At 41.9% G+C, this 14,223-nt stretch overlaps 1 protein-coding gene across 1 annotated transcript in view; it reads left to right on the forward strand.

Moving 5' to 3' along the window:
* Fancd2 (FA complementation group D2) overlaps positions 1-14,223 on the forward strand; it is a 67,729-nt gene that overhangs the window by 29,857 nt on the left and 23,649 nt on the right. The window contains exons 19-29 of the mRNA XM_021637605.2: positions 946-1,055; positions 2,499-2,559; positions 3,175-3,294; positions 4,286-4,359; positions 4,617-4,760; positions 5,824-5,924; positions 6,483-6,598; positions 8,484-8,592; positions 9,662-9,772; positions 10,063-10,175; positions 12,768-12,911. Of these exons, the coding sequence (XP_021493280.2) occupies positions 946-1,055; positions 2,499-2,559; positions 3,175-3,294; positions 4,286-4,359; positions 4,617-4,760; positions 5,824-5,924; positions 6,483-6,598; positions 8,484-8,592; positions 9,662-9,772; positions 10,063-10,175; positions 12,768-12,911 (1,203 nt within the window). The remainder of the gene's footprint in view (positions 1-945; positions 1,056-2,498; positions 2,560-3,174; positions 3,295-4,285; positions 4,360-4,616; positions 4,761-5,823; positions 5,925-6,482; positions 6,599-8,483; positions 8,593-9,661; positions 9,773-10,062; positions 10,176-12,767; positions 12,912-14,223) is intronic.

Consider the following 14,223-nt stretch of genomic DNA (forward strand, 5'->3'; position numbering starts at 1 on the left):
GTTGGAGTGATGGCTCAGTGGTGAAGAACATTGTCTGCTCTTCCACAGGACCTGGGTTCAATTTCTCGCACCCATGTGGCAGTTCACAACTGTCTGTAACTCAAGTTCCAGTAGATCCGACTCCCTCATACAAACATACATGCAAGACAAACACCAATGCACATTAAATAAAAATAAATAAAATTAAAGGAAAAAGAAAGCACGACGTTTCCATTTCTGCAAAAAAAAAAAAAACACACATGTTGTTGGAACGTTGATAATGATTCCATTATATTCCTGAACAATGCTGTCATCTTTTAAATACTCCTCGAGAACATAGGACAGCTCACTATTTAGTTCTTTTATTTCTTTCAGCAGTATTTTACTGTATGTAGCCAAGGCACCTCAAACTCAAGTTCTGTTTCTAGAGTTATTCCCCATACCCAGCTAGCAGTGTTTCATAGATGGTATAAACTTTAACATTTTGCTCCTTTTGTTAAGTTTATTTCTAAATGATTTATTGTGGTCTGCCAAGATTGTGCATTGGGTAACTTGCTGTCAGGTGTGAAAACCTAAGTTGGATAGCATACCCTCATGTTGAAATGAGAGCACCTGTTCCTATAACTTGTCCTCTGACCTCTGTGCCTCTGCCCTGCATGTGTGCTCCCACACACGCAAAATCAATATATTTAAAAATAGCTCATTGTATCTCATCGTTTAGCTGCACAGCATCCCACAACAATTCTCCTGTCCTAGAGTAGCTGTCATGGCCGTGATAACGGCTGTTCTTAAATGTGTGTCTTGTTCTAGGAGCTTTGTATAATTGGTCTCTGAATTTTAGGACAACTTTCCATCTTCTACATGAGGCTCAGAGAATGGAATGAGTGGAATCACTCCATTCTCTGAGTGACTTGCTCTTTTCTCCGTCACTCAGCATCTTCTTCCTCTGTCCTTATCACATTGCAGGATGACATGCATCTGGTGGTACGAAAGCAGCTCTCTAGCACTGTGTTCAAGTACAAGCTTATTGGGATCATCGGAGCAGTCACCATGGCCGGCATCATGGCAGAAGACAGGTACTCACTCATGCAGAGTCTGGTTTCCGTATCTCAGTATCTGCTAGTCAAGGTGCTGCCTTATACACTTGATATTTTGCAACCATTATTTTAATAGAGAAATTAAAACTGTAAGAGAAGAGACAAAGACGTCTTGCTTCTTTTCCATGTTCTGTTTTAAGCTTTTTTAGGATTTATTTTTGTTATTTTTAATTATGTTTTTGTAGGCTGGTCTATGCACACGAGTGCAAGTACCTATGGAGGCCAGAGGTGTCAGATCCCCTGGAGCTGAAGTTACAGGTGGATGTGAGCTGCTTGGTGTAGGTGCTGGGAATTGAGCTCAGGTCCTCTGCAAGAGAAACACACACCCTTAACTCCCGGCCATTTCTGCAGCCCATTCTTTTCTAATCTTGGCTCTATATGTACCGTATACAATTTTCATAGAGTTACATCATAATGTTGCCCAGAGCTACAGTGCTGGAAATTTTTCCACAGATTTCCACAGCGGCTTACCTTGGTCCTCCTGAAATTAATTTTTTAGATTCTTTTTCTCTGTGTTGATACATTAATCCTGTCTGGAGCTTCGTGGTTGGTAGAATGCAACTTCTTTGTGTGTTCCTCACTCCATCTTACCTGCTTCAGTTGGCATCTGGAAAAGTATCAGCTGAGGCTCCATGAGATGTCGCTGAAACTGACGACAGTTCAGTTTCTGCTTCTTGGTAAGGATGTGTCAGGAATTTCCAAGAGCTCAGGAGACATCCTTAAATCAGCATAATAGCTAGAAGAAGGAAAGGGAAAACAAAATCTGAAGAGGCTGCTGTGTGCTGGTTAAGAGTTTCTTTCTCTGATCCATTCTACTTGTCTGGAGTTCAGTCCTGGCTCTGTTATTAGCTAATGGCCTTGGGTGAGTAACTCTGCCTCTGCCTTTGCAGTTTCACAGCTGTGAAATGTTAATTGTATTTACTTGGTAAAATAATTAAGAGAATTCAGGGGCTAGGACAGTGCCCATAACATTCTACATCCTGAAGAAGTGTTTTCTTTAGCTGAGCACATGGAAGAAGGCTCACTTGATTCAAAGCTGGCTTGGGCAACATGGTGAACTACTGTCTCAAAAAAAAAAAAAAAAAACCACTCTTATAATTACTAATTTAGTGTGCCCTTAAAAATACATGTCAGTTGGTTTTACTAGTTTGCAATATCCTCAGAATCGGAGATGCTGAAGCAGAGTGATCACTTGCACCAGGAGGTTGACATAAGCCTTGTAACCTAGTGTGATGTGACCCTGTCTCTAAAAAGGGGAATAAACATGCTTCATTGTAACATACATTTTACATGAATGTAAGAACTCCTATGCCTTCATGAAATGTTATCTCTATTCCTGTTTGAAAGAAGGCAGGACTCTTAAACTTACTGCCAATTATTATAAAATGTTACAAAAATGAAACTAAAATTTCTCGTTCCTAGATGTGTACCATCTAATTCATCCCAGAGGAGAGCTGAGTCGACCAGTGAGCAGTGCACACAGGTACGTGTCTGTATCATACTCAGGTGAGCTTGTCAGTGCGCAGGGCTTGCAGCTTGTCACTCTTGTTTTACCACGAAGTGCTGTGGGTTTTCTTCTCTTTTACAATGCTGGGATGGAACAGGAGTCTTGTGGATACTAGGCAAACACTACCACTGAGCTACATTTGTGACTAGAGTATTGTGTGTATCTTGTTTCAAAGATGTCTTCAAGTAACTATATTTAAAGATAAGGGTCTTCCTATGTAGACCCACGCCTGGAACTGTGTAGATCAGACTGGCCTTGAACTTGCTGGGATCCTCCTGTCTCTCCCTTCTAAGTGCTAGGATGACTGGCACGAGATGCCATGCCCCATTTGTCTTGATAACTCTTCAGAGGTTCACTCTAGGACACACAAGAGTGTTACTTGTGCCTCTTACACTCTCTTAATGTCCACTCCAGCTCTGGTTTGTTTTGGATATGAGATATGCTTGGAAAGAGACAGGCTAGAGGAGAGGCTCAGGAATGCCTCACTTGAGTTTTGGCAGTGAGAATGGAGAGAGAGCTTACTGAATGCAGAGACAAATCTGGTAAGGGTTGGTAGCCCAAGAGTCACAGCTTTCTCTCCATTTGTTCCAGGTGACTTCTTTGCTGCAACTGGTTCATTCTTGCACTGAGCACTCTCCTTGGGCCTCTTCTCTTTACTATGATGAATTTGCCAACCTGATCCAAGAAAGAAAGCTGGCTTCAAAAACCTTGGTAAGAGCAATGTCTTGATTTGAAGGTAGCAGGTGGAAACCCAACTCTTCAGACAAGGTCTCACTGTGTAGCCCTGGCTGACTAGAACTTTTATAAAGACTAGGCTGCCCTTGAACAAGTACAGTCCTCCTGCCTCTTTGTCCCCAGTTTTGGGAAGACTGGTATGAGTTGCCAGTACCCCATTATAAGAATCTTTTCTTTCATTTTTTGTTTTGTTTTTGTTTGTTTTTTTTTGACACAGGGTTTCTCTGTGAAGCCTTGGCTGTCCTGGACTCACTTTGTAGACCAGGCTGGCCTCAAACTCACGGAGATCCACCTGCCTCTGCCTCCCCACATGCTGGGATTAAAGGTGTGTGCCACAGTGCTGGCTCCATCTAATTCATCCCAGAGGAGAGCTCAGAAAAGTGTCCCAGAAAAGTGTCTTTTCTTTTTTCTTTAAATGTTTTTTTAAAATCAATTATTGTTTACAAACCATTCTGCCTGCATGCCAGATCTCAGTAAAGACGGTTGTTAGCCATAATGTGGTTGCTGGGAACTGAACTCAGGACCTTCGGAAGGACAGCCAGCGTTCTTAACCTCTGAGCCATCTCTCCAGCCCCCAGGTGTCTTTTCTTAAAGCAATTAAACATCAGAGCTTCTTTGTGACACATTAAGGCTTTCTCTCTGTTGCACCCCACCTAGTCTCTGGGCTGTCCTGAGGTTCCTCCATATAAAAATGATCATAATAGTAAAAGTGCAAAAAGGTTCTTGGTGATCGGCACCATTTGTTTAACAGCCCTGGTCTGTGCCAGGCACTGAATGAAATGTTTTTTGTGCATTGTGTGTGTGTGTGTGTGTGTGTGTTAGTTTTTCTTCATAGTATTGGAGGTCTATGTTACTGTTTCCTTTTTAGAAATGAGAAGCCTAAGGTTTAGAAAGGTTAGTGGCAGTTTATTTAGGGCAATATGGCAAATATATTCCTCACTACACCATTCTCGTTTGCACCCGGAAGGAATGGGTTGGGCAGACCATCTTTAATGATTTCCAAGATGCCTTTGTGGTGGACTTCTGTGCTGTTCCAGAAGGGTAAGTGCTGTTTACGCTCTGGGTTGGCTACTCCACACCACTTCTGCCTTCAAGTCAGCTCTGTCCACTGCAGCTCACTCCCCAGCCCTAACACTTTGTACCCCAGCTGTACAATGGCTAAAAACACCTTCACTTATTTTCTCTGTTTACTACTTTTTCCTATAATTGTTTTGTTTAAGCTGTTTTGTTCTAGTTGTTTCCCACATACCCTTTTTTTCCTCCCAGTTGGGACATTAGATTTTGGGTTCTCTTCACAGTGACTTTCCATTTCCTGTGAAAGCACTCTATGGACTGGAAGAATACAGCACTCAAGATGGCATTGTCATCAATCTCCTGCCCCTGTACTTCCAGGAATTTGTGAAAGATGTCAGTCAAGTGACTTCCCAAGAATCGAGACAAAAGTTAGTTGTTTTCATTCTGTTGGTATTTGAATATTCATGGGTAATTCTATTGTTTGTTTTTAAAGATTTATTTATTTGTTATGTATGCAATGTTCTGCCTGCATGTATGCCTGAACTCCAGAAGAGGGCACCAGATTTCATTATCAATGGTTGTGAGCCACCATGTGGTTGCTGGGAGTTGAACTCAGGATCTCTGGAAGAACAGCCAGTGCTCTTAACCTCTGAGCCATCTTTCCAGCTAGGAATTCTATTGTTTTAACAAAATTCTTTTAATATTAATGAATGAATGAGTTTATTTGGTTAATGTGTATGTGCACCTACGTGCATGTATCTGCACCACATGCATGCAGCAGCCCATGCAGGTTAGAAAAATGTGTTGGCTCCCATGGAACTAGAGTTATAGGTGGTTGTGAGCCACCATGTCAGTTCTAGAAACTAAACCTGGGTTCTCTGCAAGAGCAGCAAGCACTCTTAACTCCCGAGCCATCTCTTCAGCCCCATTTTATAGTTCTTTTAATGTGTGGGGTTTCTTCCGAGAAAGGTTGTCTCTGGAGATATTAGAGGGATGCAGTCAAATTCCTCTTTTTCTTGGTTCCTGGGATTGAGAGTTGTCTTGCCATGAGAGTCAGCACACACTGCACTAGCCTATTTGCTGTCCATGCCCTTTTACTTTCTTTTCATAAACGTTTTGCCTCTGTCTGACTTATTCCCTCCTTCCTACTTCTGCCTCACACCTGTTGCACATGACCTTTTCCTTCTTGCACTTTACGTTGTTATTTGCTGAGCATTCATTGAGTTACTTGTTGTTTTTCTTTAATTGCAAAAGTGAGCTCCTGGGGCTGGAGAGATGGCTTAAGAACACCAAAGGTCCTGAGTTCAATTTCCAGCAACCACATGGTGGCTCACAACCATCTATAATAAGATCTGGTGCCCTCTTCTGGCATGCATGCACACATGCAGCCAGAATAATGTACAAACAAACAAACAAAGTGAGCTCCTGTAGATTTGGATTATTATTATGTGGTACTAAATGTGGTTCCTGAGGTGGATTTTTCCTTCTCAGGTCAATGTCTTCTCTGTGCCTGGCTTCCCATTTCCGGCTGCTGAGACTCTGTGTAGCAAGACAACATAACGGAAACTTGGATGAGATTGATGGTCTTTTAGGTAAGGGATGCAGTTCTCATATCCTTCCTTTGTGCTCTTTCGGTAAAGGCAAAGGCCAGGCGTGGTTTTCATATATGTGAGATGGAATTTTGTAACGTCAGACTAGAATTGTAGCAATAATGGAATGTTAGTCAAATGAGTTTGTGTGGGACCAGGCATTCTCTCTGATTGCTGTATAAGGAACACTTTCCTCCTTCTCCTCCTCCTCCTTCTTCTCCTCCTCCTCCTCTTCCTCCTCCTGTTCTTCTCCTACTTGTGTGTATTTACTTTTTATTAATCTAAATCTGGGAGGGGTACAGCATCATGACACAGATTTTGTGATCAATGGCCTTTCCAGATGTATTTACCTTTTACAAGTCCTGTTTCCAACAGGCTTCCATAGGTGCCAAGGTGGAGTAAAAAGTATGGATGTAAAAAAAAAGGGATTTTTTTTTCTAAGACAAAACAAAGCTTGATCCTCAAATAGGAGCTTAAGGGGCAAGTAGGTAGCTGTGGGGGCCAGGACCCGTTTTCTTCAACCTTGAACTAAAGGGAGGTGGGGCATTTGTTCTTTCTCAGATTGCCCTCTGTTCCTGCCTGACCTGGAACCTGGAGAGAAGCTGGAGTCCATGTCTGCTAAAGAGCGTTCCCTCATGTGTTCACTCACATTCCTTACTTTCAACTGGTTCAGAGAGGTGAGCAGAATTACTGGAATGTCTCACTCACTCTCTGTTCCTCTCAAAAGAAAACTATTTTCTTGGCTCCCGCAAACTTCCTAAAAATCCCCTGAACCACCAATGCCTATGCTTCTCTAGAGATATATCCTGCCACTGCTGACCTGATATCCCTCCTGCTGTCCCCAGCCAGAGAACCTAGAACCCTCACCGGGCAGCTGGCTTTTCAGGCCACCTGTACTCCCGCTTTTCCATACAGTGGCCTCTCACTTCTGTGCTGGGAAATCCTGTTCTTTTGCTACAGGCCTCTGCTCATTTTTTGGACGCAGGAAGAAATGGGTATAGTTTCCTTCCTTGAAAATGTGTTTGAGGGCATTGGTAATGGCAGTGTTGGTTGCTGCCTCGCTGCCTTTTGTTGCATTGTACTTTACATTTATAGAACAATTCCCACTTTATAGATAAAGAAAAAAGCTTGGAAAGATTACAGCCCTGCCAAAGCAACATGGGAAATAAATAGCAGCATAAGACTTGATTTGCTGAAGTACATGTCTGATATTCCACCAAACTGCATAATAAGCAGTAAGTAGAAGTAGGATTAAAAATTAGGCTTCTTAAATTTTGGCAGAGGGAGAACACTGCTACACTATGTTAGCTCTCCATCATTGAGTCATAACTTCCAAATGGGATTGTAGAAAGAGGGGTTTTGTCACTTTATCCTTTAAAACTTTATGGGACCAGAGTGATAGCCCATCAGCTGAGGTTACTTTGCTGCTTCTCTGCACCAGAGTTTGGTTTCTTGTACTGGCATGGGGAGGCTCAGCTGACAGTAACTCCAGCACCACGCTCTCCTAGTCTCCAAGGTCACCCATGTGCACATGCACACACACACACACACACACACACACACAGAGAGAGAGAGAGAGAGAGAGAGACACACACACACACACGAACACTCCAATAAAAAAATTTTTAATCTTATTTAAAATAATTATTTTCTTTATTATTTCAGATTTTCTTCCTAAACTTTGTCTTTCTGAATTTAGATCAGCTTTTAAGTAGTTTCTAAATAAGTGCTCCAGGAAGAAATACTCTCCTTTTTTTTATTAACAAAGGCTCACCTTAGACCTCTTGCATACTTTGTTTTATTTTTCTTGCATTTCATTTACATATATTTATTATATTTTTTCTATCTGTAACTTTTCTTTTACAGACAACTGTGACCTGTCTGTCATAACTAATGCATGAAGCCCTAGCTTCTATCCCCAGCACCACATAACTGGGTGTGGGGATTTGTGCCTGTTTCTAGCTCCAGCACTGGGAGGTTGAGACAGGAGGATCAGGGGTTGAAGGTCATTCCCAACTACATCCTGAGTTTAAAAACAGTCTGGTCAAGGCTGGAGAGATGACTCAGCGGTTAAGAACACTGTCTGCTCTTCCAAAGGACCCAGGTTCAATTCCCAGCACTCACATGGCAGCTCACCATTGTCTGTAACACCTGTTCCAGGGGACCCTACCCCTTTACACATGGAGACAAAACATCAATGTACATAAAAAATAATTTTAAAAAAATTTGTAAAAACCCAATCTGGTGTATGAGACTTTTTCATTCCCTTGCAGATTAGCACATTTTATGGTATACTATTTCATATATAGATATATCTGCTTCATTGTATGTTTGTTTGCTTGTTTGAGACAGTCTCACTGGCTGGCCTGCATCTCCCTATGTTAAATCATGGCCATGTTCCTGTCTCATGTCCCAACCATTGGGATTATAAATATAAACCACCATACCAAGCTCATATGCTTTATATTAAAAAAATATTTAGTGTAGTAAATATTTCATCCCTGGGGAAGTAAAGCAAATAAAGGTTAATGTCCACATATGACAGAATTTTTTGTTTTGCAGGTTGTGAATGCTTTCTGCCAACAAACATCTCCTGAGATGAAGGGCAAGGTTCTTAATCGGCTCAAGGACCTTGTGGAACTTCAGGAAATCCTAGAGACATACTTGGCGGGTAAGAAGGGCTGTGCCGCAAGCCTCTGTTGTCCATGCTGAGGGATGAGCAGCTTAACTTTATTTTTTTAAAGATTTATCCATTTATTTGGTTTTCTTTTGAGACAGGGTGTCTCTGTGTAGTCCTGGCTGTCCTAGAACTTGCTTTGTAGACTTGGCCTGCCTCTAACTCACAGAGATCTATGGGTCTCTGCCTCCATGGCTAGGTAACCTTTGCTTTCTTAAATATAGTCATGAACCAGCAATGAAGATGAGGCCTTTTCATTCCTCTGACTATTAAGCCAACTGGTTGTTTTTAAATGCAGCTTATGTGAAGAGCACTGGCTGCTCTTCTAGAGGAGTTTGATTCAAAGCACCCACATGGTACCTCACAACTGCCTAACTCCATTTCCACAGTATTCAACACCATTTCCTGGCCTCTGGGGGTACCAGGTATGCATTGGATATACATGCAGATATACATGCAGGCAAAATACTCATACACATTAATAATTAAAAAAAAAAAAACTTTTTAAATGCCAGCTTAGACCTGAGTGTAATGTTACACACTTTTCATTCCAGCACTCTGGAGGCAGAGGCAGGTGGATCTCTATGAGCTCAGTACCAGCCAGGGCTACATAGTGAGGTCCTATCCTAGACAGACAGGCAGGCAGACAGACACAAAAACAAAGACAAAACCTAAAAATGCCAGTTTAATTCTATAGGGAAAGTAAGAAGCCTTTCTTGGGCCCTCATCTTAAGTAATGGAATGTGAAACAAAAAGGTATGTGACCCAATGCTACTATCTTTGGATTTCTAAGTGATTTATTTTTAGTTTCTTTTTGTTTGGTTGGTCATTTTATGTTGTTATTGAAAACGGTTTTATATTAATTGATCGTAATCAGTTACTGGAATATAATATTCCTCTAAGCTCTCCATTTTGCTGTGCCCAAACCACCTCAGATGAATGACTGGAGGAGTCCATGTTGCAGGCATTCGCTGCTGCAGGTGGTGAATTTGGAAGCCTATTTCTAGATATGTGGATAGCTGGATCACCGTGGTTGGTGCTCCTTACTCCTTCTCTGTTTCAGTCATCCCGGACTACGCTCCGCCTTTCGCAAATGTTGACTTGGATACTTTAGATGTGGCACCTTGGAGCAGTTCTACTGTTTCAGCAAAACACAGAAACAAAGCAAAGATGGGTGAGTGTATTCCTTTCTTGTCCCTATCCGATCCACACTAAATTAATCTCACGGGTTATATGCATTGTGACACTTATATTCGAAAAGATCAGAGTGCCGGTGACACACTTGGTTAGTGAGTGGTGCTTATGCAGTAACTAGTAAGATCCTCCCATCAAATCTTCCCTTAGAAGCTGTGTAATGTTGTGTAGCTTGAATCCTAAAATTTTCTCCTCCCTTCTTGAGGGCTTCTATTTGGCAAAATGTGCTTGTTGATTACTTGAGTCATTTTTTCTCTTTGTCTAACATAGGGGGAAGGAAACAAAAAGCTGATAGCAGCAAAGCATCCTCCACTGACACACTTCCGACCGAAGATGCTTCGGAATGTGACCCGGCGCCGTCTGGAAAAAGCCAAGGAGACAAGGTACTGGGATGTGTGACAAAAGTTTGTGACTGCTGAGTGAGAATAAGGCTGGCTTTATCCTCTGTGTGTTTTGAAGAGAATAAGTAGGAAGAGAGGTGAATGAAGTCTCCTGGGCCTCAGAATCACCCTTGAATAGGAGAGTTCTGACTATTCTCAAAATTCTTGGTTGTTTCCAACTAGAAATCATGTACTGTCCCTTGTGCAGAGGCAACCTCAGTTGACAGATTGCTCAGATCAGATTGGCCTGTGCCATGTCTGTGAAAGACTGTCTTGACTGATGATTGATGTGGGAGGGCCTAGTTCCTATGAGTGGCACCATCCCTAGGCAAGTGGGCCTGGGCTGTTTAAGAAAGCTAGCTGAGTGTGCACAGGAAGCAAGCGGCACCCCTCTGTCATTTCTGCTTCAGTTCCTGCCCTGGTTTTCTGTGATGGAGTGTGACCAGGAAGAGTAAGATAAGTAAGCCCTTTCCACCCCAAGTTACTTTTGGTCAGCGTATTCTATCATAGCCACAGAAACCAAAGTAGGACAGTCTTTATTGCGCTGCTCAGATGGCTGATTCTTCTAATTCTCTTCTGCATATTTTATACCTGTGTTTTCTCCCCTGTAGTATTTTGAATTCTGTTTTATAATAGTTATCACACTGGATCTTAGAATACACCGCCCCTGCCTTAGATTTTTTCAGACAGGGTCTCTCTAGGTAGCAGAAGCTGACCTCAAACTTGTGACCCTTCTGCCTTAGTGTCTTTGGGACACTGAGCTGGGATTGCAGTCATGTACTTCTATACCCAGTGTGATATTCTTTTCTACACACTTCCTTTGGCCTTTCTCCTTTTTACCCCTGACCATAAACTTAGTGACCTGGATATAATGGCACATGCCTGTAATCTCAGCATTTGGAAGGCTATGTCAGGAAGAAGATCAAATACTTGAGGCTGCCTGGGCTATATGCAAAACCTTGTCTCAAAACAAAAACAAAATATAGTTGATAAGATGTCTTAAACAATGAAAGCACCTGCTGTCACACCTGAAGGCCTAAATTCGATCCCCAGAACTCACATGGTGGGAGGAGAAAACCGATTTTCATGAATTGTTCTTTGACCTCCATACATGTACTGTGGCATGCACACAAACACAGAGAATAAATATAATGTAATGAAAAAAAATAAAGCCACAAATAATAATAAATGACTAAATAAACTGTGAATGGTTCTGAAATGCTTAATATGATTTGTGGTAGTTGATGAGTCTGCTGTGACATTCACATTCGAGACATTTCCTGGACACGTGGATGTGTCTGTTTCATAGCTACCATGTGTTCATTTAATTTATTATGTGTAACTCCTCTAATCTCCTAAAAGTCCAAGGTTATTGTTAATGTTAATATCTATATCTAATTCTGTTGGAGGTTGGTCTAATGCTAATTACTGGCACTCAAGATCTGGTTACTACCTGCTGGATACACCCATCCTTGTTTGTGTAAACCTGCTTAAAACATTATACCTGATTGGTTGATTAAATGGCCTATACCTGGGTAGGGCAGAATGGAGTAGGTGTGGCTAGGTTCCCAGGCTTTTGAGGACAGCAGAATCACAAGAATCACAGAACAGACAGATGGCAAGAGAGGAGGAAGGAGGACTCCACGACAGGTTAGCTGGAGAAGCAACTACGTGGGGCTGAGAGGAAGGATTCCAAAAATGGTGAAAATGTGAAAAAGCCCAGATAAAGAATAAAAGGAAGTATTTACAAGATTGTTCGTGAAAGATAGCATGGATAAGGAGGAAGGCACTGAATGGGGGCTGGGAGATGGATGGTGAGGTGATTCAGACAGCATAGGTAGGAATATTTGCCCAGCCCAAGGTAAATAAAGCCATTATAAAATCTAACAGGTGTCTGTGTCTTATTATTTGTGATAGCAGGTTAGATAATACCACCGTGATAATCATAGGGCAAATAATAATAAATATTTTATAGCCCAACACTCCTTGTATTTTTTATTTTCAACACTGTAATTCATTAGATAATTTATAAACAAAGAGGAGAAAGTAAAAGACTTGCTCAAAGACACACAATGTGTGCTTGAGCTAATGTTGGAAAGCAGATCATCCTGGTCTTTTAGCTCACAGCCCTCTGTACCATCCTACATGCTTTTATTTCCCTGATAGTTTATCGTTAAGTAGAAACAACTAAAGATGCTGCTGTGTATTATACCACATCAAGTGCTGTGGCTTGGGGGATATTTACAGAATTTAGTGAAAGGAATGCAGTGATGTAAGGAAATTAGAATTTTTTACCAAACATACATGGATATTAGACTTTAGGTGATAATAAAGTTAGATTTGGGAGGCTGGGGAGATGATCACTCAGTGGTTAAAAGTACTTACTGTTCTTCCAGAAGATAGGATTTCAGTCCCTAGCACCCACACTTGGTAACTCACAACCACCTATAACACCAGCGTAGGTGGGGTCCAGTGCCTCTGCGCTCACAAGTACACACGCACACACACAATTTTAAAATAAAATTAGATTAAAATGTTTTTTTTAATTAGACTAATATCTGAGAACTTATTTGTCTGCTCCTCCTTTTCCCCCAGGAGTCCACAGGGAAGGAAGGAAAGTCATCTGTGTCACTGCAAAATTACCGTGGTTTTCTCCGAGAGCTGGACATTGAAGTCTTCTCTATTCTACACTCTGGACTTGTGACAAAGTTCATCTTAGACACTGAAATGCACACTGAAGTAAGTGACAGTCTGGGATCCCAGGACTTAATCTTTCAGGAAGTTTCTTAGGTCTGTTCCTATATCATGAAGAACTCAGATATTTAAAGTAGTTGGGCAAGGTGTAATGGCACACAACTTTAACCCCAGCACTTGGGAGGCAGAGGCAGACAGATACAAGAGCAGCCTGGTCTACATAGTGAGTTCCAGGACAGCCAGGGCTAACATTGAGATACTCTGTCACAACAAAACAAACAAACATACAAACAAAAAACAATCAAACAGAAAAAGAAAGTGAAAGCTGGAATATTGCTCAGTGGCAGAGCACCTACCTAGAACTGTGAGCCCTCTGTGAGAGGGAGGGATGACAAGACGAGACAAAAGGGGAAGACAGAAAAGGAGAGTTTGGGTTCTGACTTCAGAGGCCTCGGTCTGAATGCAGTAGTGAGCAATCATCCTTGTCACGCTGATTGTTCCCCAGTCCCAGGTTTTCTCAGTGTGTCAGAGGTTATAAAACGCAGTCTGGCGACACGATCCTTACATGCAGGTCACCAGTTAGAAGCACTGAGTGTACTTAAATAACGGAGTGCTGTTGGGGCTTAAAGATGTCCTGACATTTGCTCAGCATCAAATAGATACTTCTAGAGGCCATTTCTATGTTGACAACTAAACCTAGAGGCACCGGCGGTGCAGTAGTGTGCACAGTTTGCTCCCCGCCTTCAGTCAGTCAAGCGTAATAGAGGAGGTAGAGATGGCTGCTCCACCTCGTATTCCTCCCGGAACTTCAGTGAGAGGGTGTTCTTCCTAACAAATTTGAGAATAGAGAATATTTGCACAGAGAAGGTAACTTCTGATAAGGATTTTCACTAGAGAGTGGAATTTCTCCAGACTAAAACATTTCAAATGGCATGGATATTTACTGAATAGGTGTAAAAATGTAGGCATCTTCAGGATAGAATCGGTATTGTGCTTGTGCTTGTGTGTGTGTGTGTGTGTGTGTGTGTGTGTCCTTTGTTTACATTTTAAGTTTTCTTGGTCAATCTACTCATAGAAGATTCTCCATAAGTGTGTACTGAATATGTGGCTTACATGGGGCATTTTACCCATCTCTTGTCATGTACTTATATGTAGAATGATTCACCATGGTGTATAGCCGTGAAAAGGGGAAGGAAATATGGCCTCTGAGGAATCTGGTGAGGTGACTCAGTGGGTAAAGCCTTTGCCACCTTTTACATAGACACCAGAGCTCTAAGCTCCAGCCCTCCTGCTTCTGTGGCATGTGCTGTCCACTGAGCTTTCTTTCTAGGCCCCTATTTCCTTTTTTTTTTTTTTT

Source organism: Meriones unguiculatus, chromosome 5 (genome assembly GCF_030254825.1).
Source record: "Meriones unguiculatus strain TT.TT164.6M chromosome 5, Bangor_MerUng_6.1, whole genome shotgun sequence".
Classification (NCBI taxonomy): Eukaryota; Metazoa; Chordata; class Mammalia; order Rodentia; family Muridae; genus Meriones; species Meriones unguiculatus.